Below are 17,472 nucleotides of genomic sequence, written 5' to 3'. Positions count from 1 at the left end.
TCCACCTCCTTTTAGCATGCGGGGAGTTGCAGGCACTTCTGAGAAAATGGTTCATCCTGCAGGAGGCAACGAAGGCATGTCAGTGGGCTCAGTGCATGCCGTGCTTGTCCCCACGCCTGCCCACAGCACAAGCCCAGGTGACAAGCTCACCCAGAGACATCTAACACTGCAAGATGGATCCCACCTTTGGCAGTTCATCTGGGGCAGGAAAAGCTGCTTTTGCTTACGGTGCTGAGGACCTGAGCAGGCTCAGAGTGTCCCATGTGGGCTGAAATGAAGCTGGAGGAATGAAAAATTTGTACGTAGAAGGTTGTCTCATATTGGGGCATGTTTTTGGGTAACTGCAGATTACTTTGCTTTAGTGGAAACTGCCACCTGGCAAGGGGAGGACAGAAATATGTGCTTCCCCTGAGGCCAGGCATGCTTTTGCACCAGATCCTCCATTCAACTGATGTCCAGCAAGCATGGACCTTTCTAAGGGAAGGCTTCACCATTACTGCTGAATTCACGGGCTTGTCAGGAACGAAAGAGGATGCACTTGTATGTGTGCCAGGCTAGGTCCATGCTTAGCCTGGGGCAGCTCCATCCTCCCTCCATGGATGAGCCGAAGGGAACAGCTCAGAGATGCTAGTGGAGCTTTCACTTTTCTTTCCAGGCCTGCCCAGCCCCCAGGAGTAACACTCCCAGAGGTTGGTGGTCATGTCTCAGCTTTGTTCCTTGCCATGCACAAGCCCACGCAATGCAGAAGATGCGAAATCAGCTGTGAAGCCTGCCATAGCTGAGGAGCTTGTTGAAGAACCCAGTGACACAGTGCTCCAATGCCTGCTGTGACCAGTGCCACAAGTCTACAGGGACAAGCAGCATGAGGGTGGCCCCTGCTGCCAGGGCTCTGAAGAGTGGTTAGATGCTCATGTCCCTGAAAGAAGACTGGTAGGAAAGTGAAGGTACAGACCCTGCTTTCTGCACTGGAGAAGAAGCACTGTGCTCCTCAAGCCAGGGGCAATGAAGTTGCATGTTTCTATGACCCTTGGGCACCATGACCTCATGATCTCCTTCCTATTTCCCAGAGTCACATACAGTGTTGGTGAGGTGCTAAAGGAAGTGGGAAACAGCCTTGTTCCCTCCAAACACCCACTCGAAACAGTTTGTGGGTGAGATCAAGGTTGAAGCAACAACCTCATGGGAGATCGACCCCCAGGGTGTGGGAACAGGCTCTGGAGCAGGGGAAGAAGTCGATGGGATGGACAAAAAGGTGAACCTAGGACAGAAATTCGAGAGTGGACTGCAAATGTGGGGCAAAAGCATTGTCGCTAGCAGGATGGCTGATGTAACCCTCATCTCCCTCTTGCCTTCACCAGAGGGAAGCAGGTTCAGCAAGGAGACATGGTCCCTGATCCTTTGCTCTTCCCACCTGGATGTCAGGATCCCAGGATCACTCTTGCTTGTAACCAGCCATGGGAAGACTGTGCCTGTGTACTCCTGTCCTCTGGTACAGTGCTTCCCCTTCAGCAAGGCTTGTCACAGTGGACTGCTTGGGTCTTCTCCTTCAGGGAGTGAAGCAGGTTGGGTGAAGGACCTGTTGAAGGTTCAAGGTGTTCTAGTGCATTTATCCACCTGGAAAAGGGAGACAGAGAGGCAGAAGCAATGATAAAGGCTATCAGTTGGGAACATGGGGCCATGGCATGGAAAAGCGACTGGCTGTGTTGTGGGGGATGCTGTAGGTCCAGGATGAGGGTAAGAGTATCACCGTGGAGGAGGGGAAACCACATGCAGACTTAATCCCTGCAATCCTAGGAGAAGGCCAGGGTTACATTTGCTCTCTCCCTTCCTATCCCCTGCTTTCTGTTGGAAATCTCTGATGTGGAACCAAAAAACCCTCCCCCAAGTTCTGCCTCTGCTGCTGCCTCCAGCCTTCTTACTACAGGCTGAACTAAAACGTCCCTGCAGCAACTGGGCTGGGGGGAGAGAGAGACTGGGAGAGGACACAGGGGACAGCTTACCCCAGTGGACCAGAAGGATATTCCATACAACGTAGCATCATGCTCAGCAATAAAACTGGGCAGGGTGGGGGGAGGGCAGTTTTTCGAAGACTGTCTGGGCATCGATCTGCTAGTGGGAGGTGGTGAGTGAACACTTTTGCATCGCTTGTTTTTCTCTCTCCTTCACTCATTAAACTGTCTTTATCCTGACCCACAAGGGGATTTTAGCCCACTTTTGCCTTTCCTGTTCTCTCCCCCATCCCACTATAGACACAGTGCTTAGCTGCTGGTCAGGGTTGACCCATCACAGTCCACAGAATAGAAAACCAGTAGAAAAACCAGTATCTCCCCTGTAGCATCTCTCCTTGCAGCGTTTGGGTGACCCTTCAGCCCCACAGTCCAAGATGCTCTGCAGTGACCTGTGGGCCAGGGAAATGGAGACAGCTCGGCTACAGGAACAGGAAGGAGGAATTGCAAAACTGAGCTCCTTCCTCTGCCTCTAATCTCCTTGCCTTGTCTGTGCTGCGGCTTCGGCCACAAATGTTAAAGCTGCCTCACAGCTCTCCACAAAAGCCATCCCCATTTTTCCTGGCAAGCCAGAAAGAGGGGATCCCTTGTCTACCCCACAAAAACTAGCTGAGGTAATATGCAGAACTGTTTCTCGCTGATATGCCAACTAGACTGTGGTCCCGGGTTGAGGTGCCTCAAGGATCAAGGCCCAGAGTGTGCAGAGAAAGAGCTGCCTCAAAGCAGACAAAGGGGCAGACATTTGTGCACGGGACCCTTTTCCTGGGATGTGAAAAGGTGTGGCCTGGAGGGCACACGGGGGCTCCTCCTGGGTGCAGCCCTCCCTTCTTCACGGCGCAGAAGCAAGAAATTATGGAGCTGGTCTCCGGTTGAAGCTTTTCCAAGGCGAGTGGTGTGGCGGCGCAGTTGAAGCGAGGGCTGTGCTGAAGGACAGGAGGTGGGTTTGGCTGCTCAGGAAGCCACAGCTCCCTTCCCACAGCTGTGCTGGCTGATAGAGGGCCCGGGCAGCCCCACTGCTCACGCTGCCGCCGGACCAGGAGAGCAAACGCCAGAGGGTCCACAGGTGAGTCCCAGGGAAGTGGTGTCTATCAGGGGCTGGGCACTCCAGGTAGCCATGTCTGTGCATGGGAAGCTCTTTTCACATGATTCATGCTCCTACTGTGTGAATCCAAATCAAGCAGAGGGCTCAGCTGGCATTGGGTAAGAGCATATTCAGGGAGCCTCTTCCAGCACATGGCTTTTCTGGGCTGGGGTGGATGTGGGTATGCAGGTACGTGAACACCACAGAGCTACTGCTTTTGCAGTGGTGAGGGCAGCAATGCCACCCTGGCAGAGGAGGCAGTGCCATGAGGAGGCACGTGAATCAGGTTCTCCCTCCCACAGAGGAGAATAAGGTGAGCAAAAGGGCAGAGACCGTGTCTCCTTGCTGAGCCTGCTGCCCTCCAAGGACGAGATGACGGGGGGTGTGCTGGCAGTAGCTGTGGGACTCATGTCTCCATTCCATCCTCCCAGGGAGGAGCTGTGGGGCTCAGAAGGCTCCCAGAGAGTCTGGTGGGGGATGCCAGCTCTGTTGGGAACAGTGCTTACATGGACAGAAAGGTGACCTGTAGGTCACCTGCGCCTACACCTCTTGGCTCTCCCCTCCAGGCCATGAGGGTCCTTGCCCTGCTTCTGCTCATCTTCCTGGCCCTGCTGCCCCCAGCCAGCACCATCAACCCCGGCCAGCCCTGCCTGTCAGAGATGAACAAGGTCAAGGACCTCCTGGAGGTGAACTGCACAGGGCAGGCTCTCAGCGCAGTGCCCCCAGATTTGCCCATGGACACAGGCATCCTGCTGCTTAGTGCCAACCACCTGGTGTCCCTCTCCACCGCTGTCTTCCTGCCTCTCACCCAGCTGCAGGACCTTGACCTGTCTGACAACGGGCTGGCAACTCTGAACACCGGGCCCCTCTTGCCATCCCTGCGGGAGCTGATCCTCTCCCACAACGCACTGGGGGCTCTGCCCACCCTGCAGGGTCTGCCCGCACTCACCCGCCTGGCCGTGGCCCACAACAGCCTGACAGCGCTGGCCCCGGGGGCTTTCCGTGATGTGCCACAGCTTCAGGACCTGGACCTGCGAGGGAACCGGCTGCGGACGCTGCCCCAGGAGGCCTTTGCGGAGCTGAGGGCACTCAAGGACTTGGACCTCTCAGACAACATCCTGGAGGAGCTCCCCAAGGAGCTGCTGCAGGATCTGCAAAACCTGGAGACCCTCTGGCTCTCAGGGAACCGCCTGCAGACCCTGCCCACCAACTTCTTCCCTGAGGGCCACCTCTTCGCATATGTCTTCCTTACTGAGAACCCCTGGCACTGCAACTGTGACCTGTACTACCTGCGGTACTGGATCTTGCAGAATGAAGGCAGTGTCTATCAGCCAGAGCGGGGCCTGGAGAAGACAAAGGTGGAGGTTGCCCCCGAGAAGGTGCTGTGCCACAGCCCCCCTGAGCATCAGCAGAAGCCCATTATCCGCTTCAAGCCCAACTGCCGCAACGTGGGGGATATGGATGAGGAGGAAGAGGATGGATATGATGATGAGGAAGAAACGATGGCGAAAGCTACCACAATCACCTTCTTCACTCCCTATCCATCCATCCCCAAAGAGCAAGCTACCATTCCCCATGCTGTTACCTGGCCTCCTCTTGCTACTACAAGACCTCCCCTCAGCACCCCTTATAGCTCTGCCCTCACCCCAAGCACTTTGCCCACAATGCCTGCAAGCACCAGAGCTCCCAGCACCACCACTCCTGTGCCACCCAGTCCCACCATCACACCCACACAGACCCCCAGCACTGCCGCCGTTCTCATTGCTGCTCCCGCCAGCACCCCGCACAGATCCGCCACCCTTGTCTCCACCACCTCACTGCCAACCACTGTGAGCACCAGACCTCCCAGCACCAGCAGCCATCCCCAAACCACCCTCACCACCAGCGCTACCAACACCTCTGCCACTCTCATGGTGTCCACTGGCATGTTTTCCACCACCTCCACAACAGTGCCTTCTACTGACGTGCTGGAGGCCTCTTCCATTGTCAGATCTTCGTCTCCTCCTCTGACATCGACCATGCTGATGGTCTCCACCACCATGCTTTCCACTCATGCTCCAACGCCACCAGCTCCCCTGGACACCACACGCTTCACCGAGCCTGCAGCTTCCCCTCCACCTGCACCACTCCCCTTCTGCCCATGCTCCCTCCCAGCGCTGGCTGTACCCGTACTGCGCTCACGGGCAGGTGGGGAGGGTCCGCAGTGGGGGCAGTGGGTGCTGAGGTATTGCTGCCTATTGCACTGGGTGCTCTACCTGGCCTCCTTGGTTTTGCTGGTCCTGAGTGTGCTGGCTCTAGCAGGCTGGCTGGTGTGGATGTGTCTGATGGGACAACCCTCCTGGCACAAGTCTCCACCAATCCAAGAGGTGCAGTATCCACTGCTGAGGTGGAGGGAGTTGACAGGAAGCCCTGAGATGCATCTCAGCAGCTTCAAAAGCGCCCCCCAGCGCCCCACATTCTGTACCATCAAGGAAGTAGAGTTGTGCCCTGAGGTCACCTACTGCACGATTAAAGACCTGGGGATACAGTGCAGTCCTCCTGCAAGTTCCTCCTTCTGTACCACAAAGGAGCTGTGGGTCCACCATAGTTCTCTGAGTGCTTCGTGCAAGTCTTTCTCCAGAAAGCTGACAGTCACGGACCTCAAGTCCCTGAGGACCCCTTCTGCTTACAGCCTGGACAGGGGTGTCGAGGCCATCAGTGGGGTCAGAGTGAAATATGCTGGCAACACCTTGTAAATGCTTCTGTGTGTTCAGAGAAAGAGATGGAGGGTCATGGCTCTGCTTCACATACCCTTATTCTACAAGGGAAAGGCCTGCTTGCCCGTGGAAAAGCCATCCAGCTCCTTCCCCTAGTATTACTCTCACACACCCTGAGGTTTCTAGATCTGAAACTTGCACACTTGGCAGGGAGAGAAGATGTTTTAATCTGGTCAGTGATAGTTTGGGGCTGACACTGCCTGATTTCGGGGTGAGTGTGGGAAATCAGAGCTTACTTCGTACTCTGTGTCCCAGCTTCTTGATGCACATAAAGATGCGCTACGCTTTCAGCTCAGTGCCAGGTTGCTACTCACAGAATAAATATTTTCTTTGCTTGAATTTCAAATGGGTGCTAGTTTCATTTCATTGGACCCCCCCCATAGTTCTGGCAGGGCAGAGTGAATTACAAACTTGTCTTGAGTACTTGGAAGAGTGAAGACAGAGAGGAAAAGTCCACTTATACCCAGCTTCCTGGCTTTTGCCCCAAATGTATGGTCCCTCACTATGGGATTGAATCCCATGGGAAAAGCATCCCACTACACATCCCGCCATCACAGAATAAGTTCAGGAAACGATACGTGTCAATGCCCCTGCATGACCCATAGTGGGATGGCTGGAAATGAGGGAGGAGGGCGGGAGGATTCAGAGGGCAACGGGTGTGACTTGTAATGGATCACACTAGGGCAAAATGTCCAGGGGCTGGCCAAACTTTGTGAACACCTCTGCAAAAGTCACCCAAAAAATTTTGGGAGGTGTGAAAAGGAGACAGAGGTTGTCACTGGAGGGGGTTGTCAAAAGGCAGGCCCCAGCACTGGTGCACAAATGCAGTGACTAGATCATATGAATCACTTATGCAGTCTCAAACACTGTTCCAGTTCCAACTGTCTCAAACGTATTGTCCAGCTACTGTGGGTCAGCAGGCCTTCTGTCAGATTAATTAATTGGTCCACAGAAGGATACACACGCCTGTACTTGGCCAGCTGGGGCGAGCATCCTTCTAAGCTAGTGCGTCTGTGGACACCCAAGTTCTACATTTTTAAGCAAGCATTTGTTTGTGTGTTGGTGCTGTCCTCTGACCCCACCATAATCTCTTCCTTTTCTGGGACAAGACAAACAGCCCCAGAGACCCCAAATTTGACCCAGAATCCCTCTAAACAACTCTAGAGATGACTGCAACAGCCCAGGAGACCTCAGATACCCTCAGAGCATCCAAGGGACACATGAATGGCCTTGGGGACACCCTAGTGACACCAGAGACCTCTAATACTTTAGTTTGAACTGTTTCTTTACATTGATTTTTTCCCTTTATTGGATACTTTTACTACAGGTTGGGACATTTTTCAGCCCCTTCTGGTCTTGTGTAGCAATGCTGTTGATTATGGATGCCTTTTCTTGTTTTGTGACGGTGCCATTTCTAACATTCCTGTGCTAAGGCTCTGTGGTGGGGCAGCGTGCATCAGCTCTCACCTCTCCAGGAGCTTTGGCCTCCTTTTGACACCTCTCCCACAATGTCATGGCCTCCAGGTGAGGCCATCAAGCTCTGAATGGCTGGAGAATTGGTCAGGTAAAAAGTGATGTGAAGGTCAGGACCAGTGACTAGGGGTTAATGGATCGTACTTCACTTGGATGCTAGTAACGTGGAGTACCACATGGAGCTGCGCTGGAAACTCTTCTGTTTGTTTAACATCAATGCCACAGAGGAGGTGGCCAAGTGTGCTTTTATCATGTTGGCAGATCACACCAGTTTAGGAGGGATCAGTTCGTATGCTTCCAACAGAACTACCATTCAGGGAGCACCATTCACCCTGGAGAAATGGGTTGACAGAAACCTGATGAAAGTCAACAAGGACAAATGCAAAGTCCTACGCCTTGGAAGGAAGACCACAACAATGCCAGTGGGGGACACGCTGTCTGGGGATCAGAGCTATGGAAAAGGAACTGTTTGTCTTGGTCGACAGAAAGGTGAACGAGACCCAGCAGTGCACCCTGGCAGCAAAGAGAGAGCAACAGAAGCCTGGTTTGGGTTACTGGGAGCGTAGTCAGTAGACCAAGGGAAGTCATTATCTCCCTCTGCTCGGCACTCATTAGACTGCAGCTAAAATACTGCTTTCAGGAGCCATGAGAACCTGCAACCCTCCCCTACACATTCCACGACCCTCAATTCCCTCCCCAAAGGTATCAGTGGTACCCCAATATCTCCCAGAATCCCCATTATGTCCGCCTCTCCTTGCAAGTCCTCCCTAGGATTCTCCCACCTCTCCACACACCAAGCACTCTGGGTCACTGGAGTCACTCAGGAAGCCAAGATCTTCCAGAGCCACCTAGGAATCCCAAAGCCCCCGGGACCCCTGCAATGCCTCCATCTACCCTGCCATCTACCCCAAAACCCTGGCATCCCTAGGACTCTCTTATTCCCTCAGGATACCTCACGCACCCCAAGATGCTTCTCAGTCCTGAGACACACGCACACCCTCTCCCATGCCCAATGAATGCAGGCACCTAGGGCCCTCCACCCACTGCTCCCAAGGAACCCAGGAATCCAGGCAATCCTGGTCCCCACCACCACCCATCCAGGAAACTCAAGCCGTTGGTCTCCTGCTCTCCTGTTCCTTGCAAGAAGCACCTGGATGTCTGGGTTCCCCAGCAGAAACAACAAGACCCAGATGGGCAGTTCAGGAGCCACTTTTATTTGACCCAAAGCAGGGAATGGGGTGGAACTGTGGAATGCCCAGAGCTCAGGGCAGGGGAGTGCAGGGCTGCAGTGTAGGGAGTCTTTGTGTCCCATGGGGTCCCTACAGTCTGGGGCGGGGGGGTTGCTGGAAATCACAGGAGGAACCCATTATGGGCGAGGGATCTGGGGGCAATTTCATCCCCTAAAGGTGCCCATGGATGCTAACTGGGGAGCCAGTATGGGGTGCAGAGCTTTTAAGCTCCCCCCTAAGTATTACTGGGGGTGTCAGGTGATCTTGAGGGGTCCTCAAGGCAGTTGGGGCCACGCAAGGCAGGGGGTACAGTGAGGACGCAAACCTGGAGGTCAGTATAGGCATGGGGCAAGGTGCCCCGCGTGATCCATCGCCGGGTGCCTGGCTGGTAGGCATGGATCAAGTGGGTGTCCCGGTAGGTCTCATGACTGTACCCTCCCAGTACGAGCAGTTCCCCCCCCAGCACAGCTGCGCCCCCAACTACATGGGCATGGGGCAGGGGGCTGAGGAGGACCCAGATGTCCATCTTGGGGCTGTTGTCCTCAAAGGTCAGCTGGTCCCTGTAGCCAGTCTGCCCGTCCCGCTGGCACAGCCCCCCAGCCACATAGAGCTGCCCACCCGCCTCCTCCATGATGTGGCCAGCTCGTTGGCCGTTCATAGGGGCCAGAAGCGTGGCAGGTGCACCTGGGATGTATCGCAGCAAGGACGCCTGGCACTGGTATGCCTCATCACACCCCCCTGACACATAGAGGGCACCATCCAGGGCACACGCCGCGTGCCCACGCAGAGCCATCGGCAGCGGCTGGCATCTCCTGGGCAAGGAGAGAGGGAGGGGTGAAGGGCAGGTTAAGCAGGGCTGCTCCATGGTGACTGCCTGCCCAGGAATTCCCCAGTGGCAATGCTGGCCAACACCCCATGAGCCCCAGTGGGCAGTGTCAGCTAACACATAATAGATGCCTAGTGGGCATCACTGTGCAACACTTTTTAGACCTCAAAAGACACCAGTGGTCGACCCACAGTGGACTCCCTCAATGGATGACATTGGCCAATACCCAACAGAGCTCCTAATGAGCATAGCTGGAAAATGTTTAAATGATTCGTATCATTGGCAGATGGCCAACAGACCCTCAGTGAATACTATTGGCCAAAAACTCATTTGCCACCCAATAGGCAACACTGTCCCTAACGGACATGGTTGCTCAACACCCAGTAGACCTCTCCCAAAGGCCACTGTAGGCCCATTCTCCATTGGAGGCTCAGTGACCCAAAGGCCACTCAATGGGCACCACTGACCAATGCAAGGGGCTCCTAGGGCAGAGGAAAGCAGATGTCCACGTGGAGCAGTCTCACCTCCAGGTATCGTTGGCCAGGTCATAGCACTCCACAGTGTCTGTGCAGTAGAGCTCCCCCGAGTTGCCGCCCAGGGCATAGATGAAATCCCCAAGTGCCACAGCGGCAAAGTAGCTCCGCCCACAGGACATGCTGGCCAGGCGCTCCCAGGAATCATCCATAGGCCGATACCTGGGTTTGAGAGGTAAAGGGACAAGAGACTACCTGTTACCTACAATGCCATGAGGTGATGTTGGCACCACTGAGGGCAGCAACCCACCAACAACCAGTCAATCCCATAATGCCTTGGGGCCACACAATCCCTTTGCATGGCAATATCCCCCCCTTCTGGGCAACACTAAACCCTTAATGCCCTCAGGCATCTCCAGATAGGAACATCCTTGCCCTACCCCCAAAAAGCCTGTAACATCCCAGAGCAGAAGGGCACCTCTCAGTCCTACCCCAAACCAAACCCAGAATGCCTTGGGACCACTTGACCAACTGCAATGCCACAATGCCTTGGGTTCATGGGGCAGCTGTAGCTCCACCAACACCTCCTCTGATCCCACAATGTCCTGGTGCCACATGACATCTCTAGGTCCTCTGTAGCCCTCACCTGTAGACACTGGCCAGGGTGTCATGGACCCCATAGTAGCGCTTTCCACCCAGGACGTAGAGGATGTTGTCCACCACAGCTACAGCATGGCGGAAGCGTGGGCCATCAGGAAACTGCCCCAGTGCCCGCCATTCCACCTGCTTCACCAGCCCCACAGCACTGAGGTAGCGGTGGGCAAACCACAGGTGTGTGCTGGGCTTCCGGGCAGCCAGATTGGACGTCAGTTTGTCTCCACCACAAACCACCAGCACCTCTTGTAAGGAACGCACTCGGCATGGCAGCTGGACCACGGGGGCCAAACTTGCTACCACGAGCTCATGGAGGACCTTTGGGTCAGCTACCCCTGCAGTCACTGATGGGACCTTCTTCAGCTCCCAGCTGGACATAAGAGCAAAGCGAACAGATGACAGGACTTCCTTGGCTAGATCTTCTTGGCCATCTCCATTGGCCGTAAGCCACCGGGATGCCGCTTCCAGGGCCTCCAGTTCATAGAGGATGTTGAGACCATCAGAGCGGAGGAGGCGAATGAGAAGGTGTGCAGGAAGATCCAGGAAGGCCGGTGTGGCCACCACACTGGGGAAGGTGGCCAAGATGTAGTCCTCTGCTGCACGGCCCACCTCAGCCAGCCCGTAAGCCACAGCGAAGGCCAACACATCCAGGCCAGTTTCTGGGGTCAAGCCACGGGTGAAAACATCCAGGCAGAGGTTGAAGAGTCCCCATGCCTGGTAGTGCAGGGAGGTCTCAGCTGCCTCCAGGACCACGGGCCATGGCCCTGCCACAGCCCCTGTGTAGGCAAAGGAGAGGAGGAGGCGCAGCTCGGCTGGGGACAGCCCAGTGGCCAGCGGGGCGGCAGGGTCATGGGTGGCCTCCCGCATGGGGCAAGTGAAGAGGGCCCGGAAGAAGTCACAAGAGCAGCTCAGGGCCAGGCGCTGAACTAGGGGGAAGGAGGAAGAACAGTGGGGGCAGCGGGGACCTTTGGCACCACACAGCCCTCTGGCAACTCAGGTGTTCTGGACACCCACCCAAAACTCCAGCTCTCCTGAGGGGACCAGCCCCAGGGGCACCTCTACCTTCTAGTCCCTGCCTGGAGGCTGAGACCCCAGCATCCCTGCCAGGGGACTCATCCACCCCAGTGTGCCCTCCCCAATCCCTCCCGCGGGACCCCCACCGCCGGCTCACCTGGGATGACCTCATCCCCCGCCTGGAGCTGGAGGTCACAGCCCAGGCCGCTGGCATGGAGTTGTTCCATGGCTCTCAGTGTCTCCCACTGCTCCTCCAGGGGCTTGGGAACCCCCTCCTGTGGGTCACTCTCCAGACGCAGGGCACAGGCGGCCAACACCCGGGGGGCCCCCAAGGCCTGGGCAGCCTCCTCTACCTCCTTCTCCCGGCCACGGGGCATGGTTCCCCCATAGGCAAAGGCCAGCACAGCCCGCCAGCCCCATAGCGTGGCCCCAGGTGGCAGGGGCACATGGGGCAGAGGGGTCTGGTGCTGCTCTCTGGTCCTGCCCTCCAAAAAGCGGAGGAAGAAGGAGCTGATGGAGGCCAGGACCACAGCATGAGCCGCGTCACCCTCCGGGCCCACAGCTATGTCCACCAGCTGTCCTGTGGTGCGGAGGTGGTCGGCTGTGGCCAGGAAGTGTCCAGCATGGGCCCCGTCCCGCAGACTCCACTGCACTGGGGCCGAGCCCTCTGCAACCCACATTTTGCCTGTGGGAAGACACGGAGCAGGGGGTTAGGGTGCCGTACCCATAGCCAGAGCCTCTGGCTCATGACAGGAGTCCTGGCTGGGGACACAAGGTCCTGCTACTTGTACTGTCCCATAGCAAAAGCCACTGGATCCATCGCCAAAACCTCTGCACCATAGCTGGAGCCACCAGAAACTGCTACTGCCCCATAGCTGAATTTAATGCCCTTTGGCAAAACTGCAGCCCCACAGGTGAGACCAACAGGCCATGTGATTGGCCCACAGGTGGGGCTGATGTCCCTCATCTGCCTCGTTGCCGAACCTTCAAGATGAAGCTACTGACCCACAGCCAATGCTGCTGCCTCATCTGAAAGCCGTAACCCCATAATTCAGTCCACTGTCCCCCATCAAACCGTCTGCCCTACAGCAGAAGCCTCCAAGCCCTTCCCCAACCATTGCCCCATGGTTGAAACTACTGCTGCTCCAACAGCAGCAAAGCTACTGGTCCCCAGAACGGCTCCCCAGCAAAGCCGCCTGTCCCACCCATTCAGCGCATGGCAGCGACAGCTGTGCACTGCCTGTTGCATGTCACGCTGCCGGTCGCGTGTTGCAATGCGTGGCACCACAAGGGATGTGTGAGGTTGCCCATCCTGTGCTCTCTTGCACCACTGGGGTGTGCCGATCCTCGCGCAGTGTGCTATGCCACACACTGTCACCCCCCCGCCCCGTCACGAGTGGCGCCTCACGTGTTGCTTGCTGTTTGGATGATGTTGCGTGTCCTCACTCAGGCTGCATGCTTTGCAGCCCGGCACGGTGCGTGCCATATCCTGTATTGCTGCGTGGCATACCGCGCTGTGCCGTGCCACGCACTCGTCCCCCCTTACCGCCTGCCGCTGCTCCGGGAAGCTCCTGTGACCCCCCAGGAATGTGTCTGGGTAATTATAGCCCAGATGGGACACGTGGCCATGGCCGGGAGCTGGGAGAGGCTGAGGCGGAGGGAGGTCCGAGGCCCTGGAGCCCCAGGACAGGGCAGCGGGGACATGCGGGTTCCCTGAGGACAGGCAGCAGGGCAGGTGGAAGCTGCCAGGAGTGTTTTTCCCCTCTCAGGTAGGGCTGTGAACCCCGTGTTACCCTGGGTAGGTCTTCTTGGGCGTCTCTGGACCAACAGACCCTCCCCAAACCTTGCTCCCCTCCAGAGCCCAGGGTGAAGCAGGACTGCCCGCAAAAGTCCTTGGGTGGGAAAGAAACAACCTCCTGTCCACCAACCCCACTGGGGGGACACCCCATCACCACCCATTGTGCTCCTGAACTGGAGCCCAGCCCCACTGACCCCAGCCCCACACGGCCTCAATGCTGTCCTGTGTCCCCCCAGGACCCCCACAGAGAGCACATACCAGGGAGCAGCACAGCCTGCCATGGCTTTGACTGCATGTCCCCATGTCACTCTGTCTCCTCCTTTGCTGTCCTTGGTTCCACAACCTCCCTGTCTCCCCCTCCCCTATCTCCTGTCCCCTCCCCTCACATCTGCCTGTTCCCCTACCCCATATCCCTGCTTCCCCTAGCGCCCATATTCCCTGCCCCCATTAACTCGTATCCCCGTCCCCAAATGTCCTGTCCCTGTACCCCCATATTCCCATGTGTCTGGAGGAATTCTGCATCCCCAAAGATGATGATTTCACAGCCTCTCCAATCCATCTTGCAGCACTTACCTACACCAACTGGGAGATTTTTTTTTCCTTCTACCTAATTAGAATTTCCCTTTCTGCAACTTGTGCTTGTTATTTCTCATCTTTTACTGTGCACCTGAGCCTGCCTTGTCTGTAATCATTAAATTGTGAAAAAACAGTATTAGATCAGCCCTTGACTGTCTTTTCTCCAGGCTGAATGATGCAGTTGTCCTCACCTCTCCTCATGCATCCTGTGCCTCAACCCTCTACACCTGGTGGCTTTACTGGATATGCTTCAGTTTGCACATATGAAATTCAACAAGACGCAGCCCTGAGCTCCAACTTTTGGAATCCACAAGATTTTGTGACAACTGCTGAGTTGATAGTATCTTTATTACACAACGTCTTATTGCATACAGCATTCAGAAGACAGCTCGCAGGGAGGAAAGGCCACATTTACAGCTTGGGGGGTCCCGTCAGCCTCCAGCCCTCCTTGTTACCTATCTTCATTAGAGCAGCAGTAATTCCAAACCCCAAACATGCAGTGGTACCAGTCATGTAACTGTGCGCTGGAAAAAACAAATCAAACCATAAAAGACCTATTAGGGAAAAAGTACTACACAGGAGATCTTGACAGACTGCTATTTTTCCATGAGCTACTCAGAGTCCCTTGATCATCAGTAATGCTGTTTGCCAAGAGAAAAGTGACTTTTTTTTTAAAAATTGTTTTTTCATGCTTTTAGCTCACAGTTTGAAATATCAATTTCTATAATCTGCTACCCCATGTCCTTACATAGGCAATCTTAAATTGCTTATTTCAGTGACAAAAATGACAATCACTGCTTCAAACTCTTATCAGCTCAGTTATTAGTTATAACCGGCAGTACTGGGTCAGCCTTCTGTAGCAGTATTTATTTTAGCAGACCTGTACAATGGAGTTTCAGTGAAACTGGCATGAAATGGAATTCATATGCTAAGATGAAGCTTTACCAAATATGCCTGACATCAAGATTATTTTACATTTCTCCCTAACAGAAATGTTTCTAAAAGCAGAGAGGGCTCATTTCATTACAGACATTATCCATGTTTACCTCTTGCACCCAAGACAGCTCCTGTTGCACAGCCTCCTATGAAATAGTTCAGGGGACTCTCTGGTTCCTCTCGGATTTGGGCACTGAGGCAGGTAGTTACGCCAAACACAGCTCCTAGTGTAGCTGCAAACAAGAGGTAAAACAACAAAACCAAACCCCTCAAGGACCTGAGAATTACATACATACATAGTACATGTCTGAGATGCACAGTGCCATACAACAGTTCCTCCAGGAGAAAAGAGGAAAGCAAAGCAAGATCTGGTTTTGTGTAGCCACTATGGCGAGACACAGCACCATACAAGTCCCGTCCAGCTCCCTCTGGCACCTCCTCCGCTCCAGCTGCACAGTCACCTCTATGCCATGCAGGTCCTGCTGTGTGCTGGATCCCCAGGAACACCACTGTGTGCCAGTACGCAAGGCAGGTGCGCCCAAGTGGCTACAGACAATCACCACCACATCCAGCTTGGTTATTAGCTCAGACTTAATAAGAGCCCCTCCAGATAAGGCAACGGGGCAGCCCCCAAAGAGCCAGGGGGTCAGAGAAGAAAGCAGCAGGTTTCTCTGCAGCACGATCCCTCAGGAGTAGGTGACAACACAGCTTTGCTGGGGCTCAGTGCCAAAATAAGCTCACGAGTCCCTGCGAATCCAATCTCACAGGGACCCAGGCAGGGGAACGCAGCCAGCTCTGTACTCCTCTGCCTGCCTGGGGCTTGCAGTGATTTTTGGACAGTAGAAAAATGAACTGAGTTTGTAAATTGTTTTGAAAATGAATTTCATTGAATTAAGAAACTACAAAGTTGCATTGTCTTGCCCACTGAATTGCCTGTCTCATCCCATCAGACCCTACATCTATATAACTGAAAAGTTAGGCAAATAGCTGTGCCAAGCAAATACACTAAAAGTTTTTCTTTGTTTGCAGTACAGGTTCTTGATCCTGAAATATGAAACTGGGTACCAGGCACCATCTGCAGATTTCAATTCATCTTCCTTGGGAACAACAAAAATGTCCGGGATAAAAATTTTCAATCTCTATGGTAAATGAGTAAACCACAAGCTCATGTTACAAACCTCTGCAGTTTTTCACCCGAAAATGCAATTATGCCAATTCTAAAACCAACTGAAGAGAGCACTGAGGAAACAAAACTCACAGACCAAGGACTGTATTGCAGCTCCTCTGCTTTGGGTCAAGGAGTCTGTAGGTAAAACACACTGGCTTCAAACCACAAGCACCGACCCCTTAACAGGGAGAGGACAAGCCCTTCCTCAGGTGTGAGAATTGGTGAGGGGATTCAACGCTCTACTTTAGGACTATGGATTTATTGAAACGATAATTGCTTACATTATCTGGTCCATTATAATGACCTTTTATGGCTCAACTCATTACAGTAGATTCCAGGCCCTGTTTTAGCACTGAACAACTCAAACATGCAGATTTGGAACAGGTTGCCCAGAGAGGTTGTTGAGGCCCCATCCCTGGAGGTGTTCAAGGCCAGGCTGGATGTGGCCTTGGGCAACCTGGTGTAGTGGGAGGTGTCCCTGCCCATGGCAGGGAGGTTGGAACTCAATGATCTTCAAGGTCCTTGCCAAACTAAACCATTCTATGATTCCATGATCTGAACTGCTTGTGAACCAGCTTCCAGTTCAGAGCACGGGGACAGACAGAGGTGACATAAGCCATTAAATCAGACTGAAAAACAAGATGAGTTTGGTGAGAAGAAAACTGTGCACTGGCCAAGGGGCAGGGGAACCTCCGCCTTGCGGCTCTGCACCTGGACCAGCGCCCTCAGTTCCCTGCTCACCTTGGCAGTGCTCACTTCCTCTTGCAAAACACAGACAATTCAAGACAACTAAGTGGTTTCTTCTTGGCTATACAGCATGATGGGACACCGCCCTCCCCATTTATTTTCGTTTTGCCATCAAAAACACCATGTTTGCTCTTCACTAAGTGTGATTTATGTGCAATGCCTAAATATATGAAGTAAAGGAGTACGATAAGATTGCTTCCGCTACACTTTTGCCTGGAAACTAGCGTTTTTGCAAACACTGAAAATACATACCTTTTACTCTAAATTGCAAAAAAAATGCATTACCTTAACTTTAAATAAAGAACATGGTTTTAAATGAAGCACATGGGAGGCAAAGGCTGCCACAGATGCACCTTGAGCCTGAGCCGACACGGCTGTTCTGCTGCCTCCAGTGTCAATCCCGGAGTTTCTTACGCCGTGACCAGCGATTACTGGTGTCCAGCAGACAACCTTATCCAAGTGCGAACAACTACTCCATACTGTCCGGATTTGACACCAAAGTAGTGCGTTAGAGGAGGTGGAGCCAAAGGGAACACGGACTGTAAAGCTGTGGCTCTCCTGGCCCGTTTCAGCACTCCGCTCTCGGCTTCCACCCTCACAACACCGACCGCCCCGGCGGCGCGGGGCGGCAGCGCGGCCGAGGCCGAGCACAGGGCCCAAGGCGACAGTGGTGACTGGCGACGGGGGCGGCCCGGGAGAGCGACCAGTGTGGCAGCGCCGGGCCGGGGGACACGG

At 54.4% G+C, this 17,472-nt stretch overlaps 3 protein-coding genes across 3 annotated transcripts; 1 reads left to right on the top strand and 2 right to left on the bottom strand.

Annotated features, from left to right (window-relative positions):
- The first annotated feature begins 3,656 nt into the window (after positions 1-3,656).
- On the top strand, positions 3,657-5,822 carry GP1BA (glycoprotein Ib (platelet), alpha polypeptide). The gene has a single exon (XM_009880588.1). The coding sequence runs from the start codon at positions 3,657-3,659 to the stop codon at positions 5,820-5,822; it is 2,166 nt and encodes a 721-aa protein (XP_009878890.1).
- Positions 5,823-8,780: 2,958 nt separating this feature from the next.
- On the bottom strand, positions 8,781-12,192 carry KLHL33 (kelch-like family member 33). Its single transcript, XM_009880614.1, has 4 exons — positions 11,670-12,192; positions 10,491-11,424; positions 9,896-10,066; positions 8,781-9,357 (listed from the first exon to the last, which is right to left on the bottom strand). Exons 1-4 carry the CDS (start codon positions 12,190-12,192, stop codon positions 8,781-8,783), a joined length of 2,205 nt encoding a protein of 734 aa, XP_009878916.1.
- A 2,105-nt stretch (positions 12,193-14,297) lies between these two features.
- On the bottom strand, positions 14,298-15,127 carry NDUFA11 (NADH dehydrogenase (ubiquinone) 1 alpha subcomplex, 11, 14.7kDa). Its single transcript, XM_009880613.1, has 3 exons — positions 15,115-15,127; positions 14,933-15,055; positions 14,298-14,410 (listed from the first exon to the last, which is right to left on the bottom strand). The coding sequence occupies exons 1-3, from the start codon at positions 15,125-15,127 to the stop codon at positions 14,298-14,300; spliced, it is 249 nt and encodes an 82-aa protein (XP_009878915.1).
- Between the last annotated feature and the right edge of the window lie 2,345 nt (positions 15,128-17,472).

This window comes from Charadrius vociferus, unplaced genomic scaffold (genome assembly GCF_000708025.1).
Source record: "Charadrius vociferus isolate BGI_N301 unplaced genomic scaffold, ASM70802v2 scaffold702, whole genome shotgun sequence".
Taxonomy (NCBI): domain Eukaryota; kingdom Metazoa; phylum Chordata; class Aves; order Charadriiformes; family Charadriidae; genus Charadrius; species Charadrius vociferus.
Note: the sequence above shows the minus strand (reverse complement) of the source record. Positions and strands in the feature narration are given on the sequence as shown.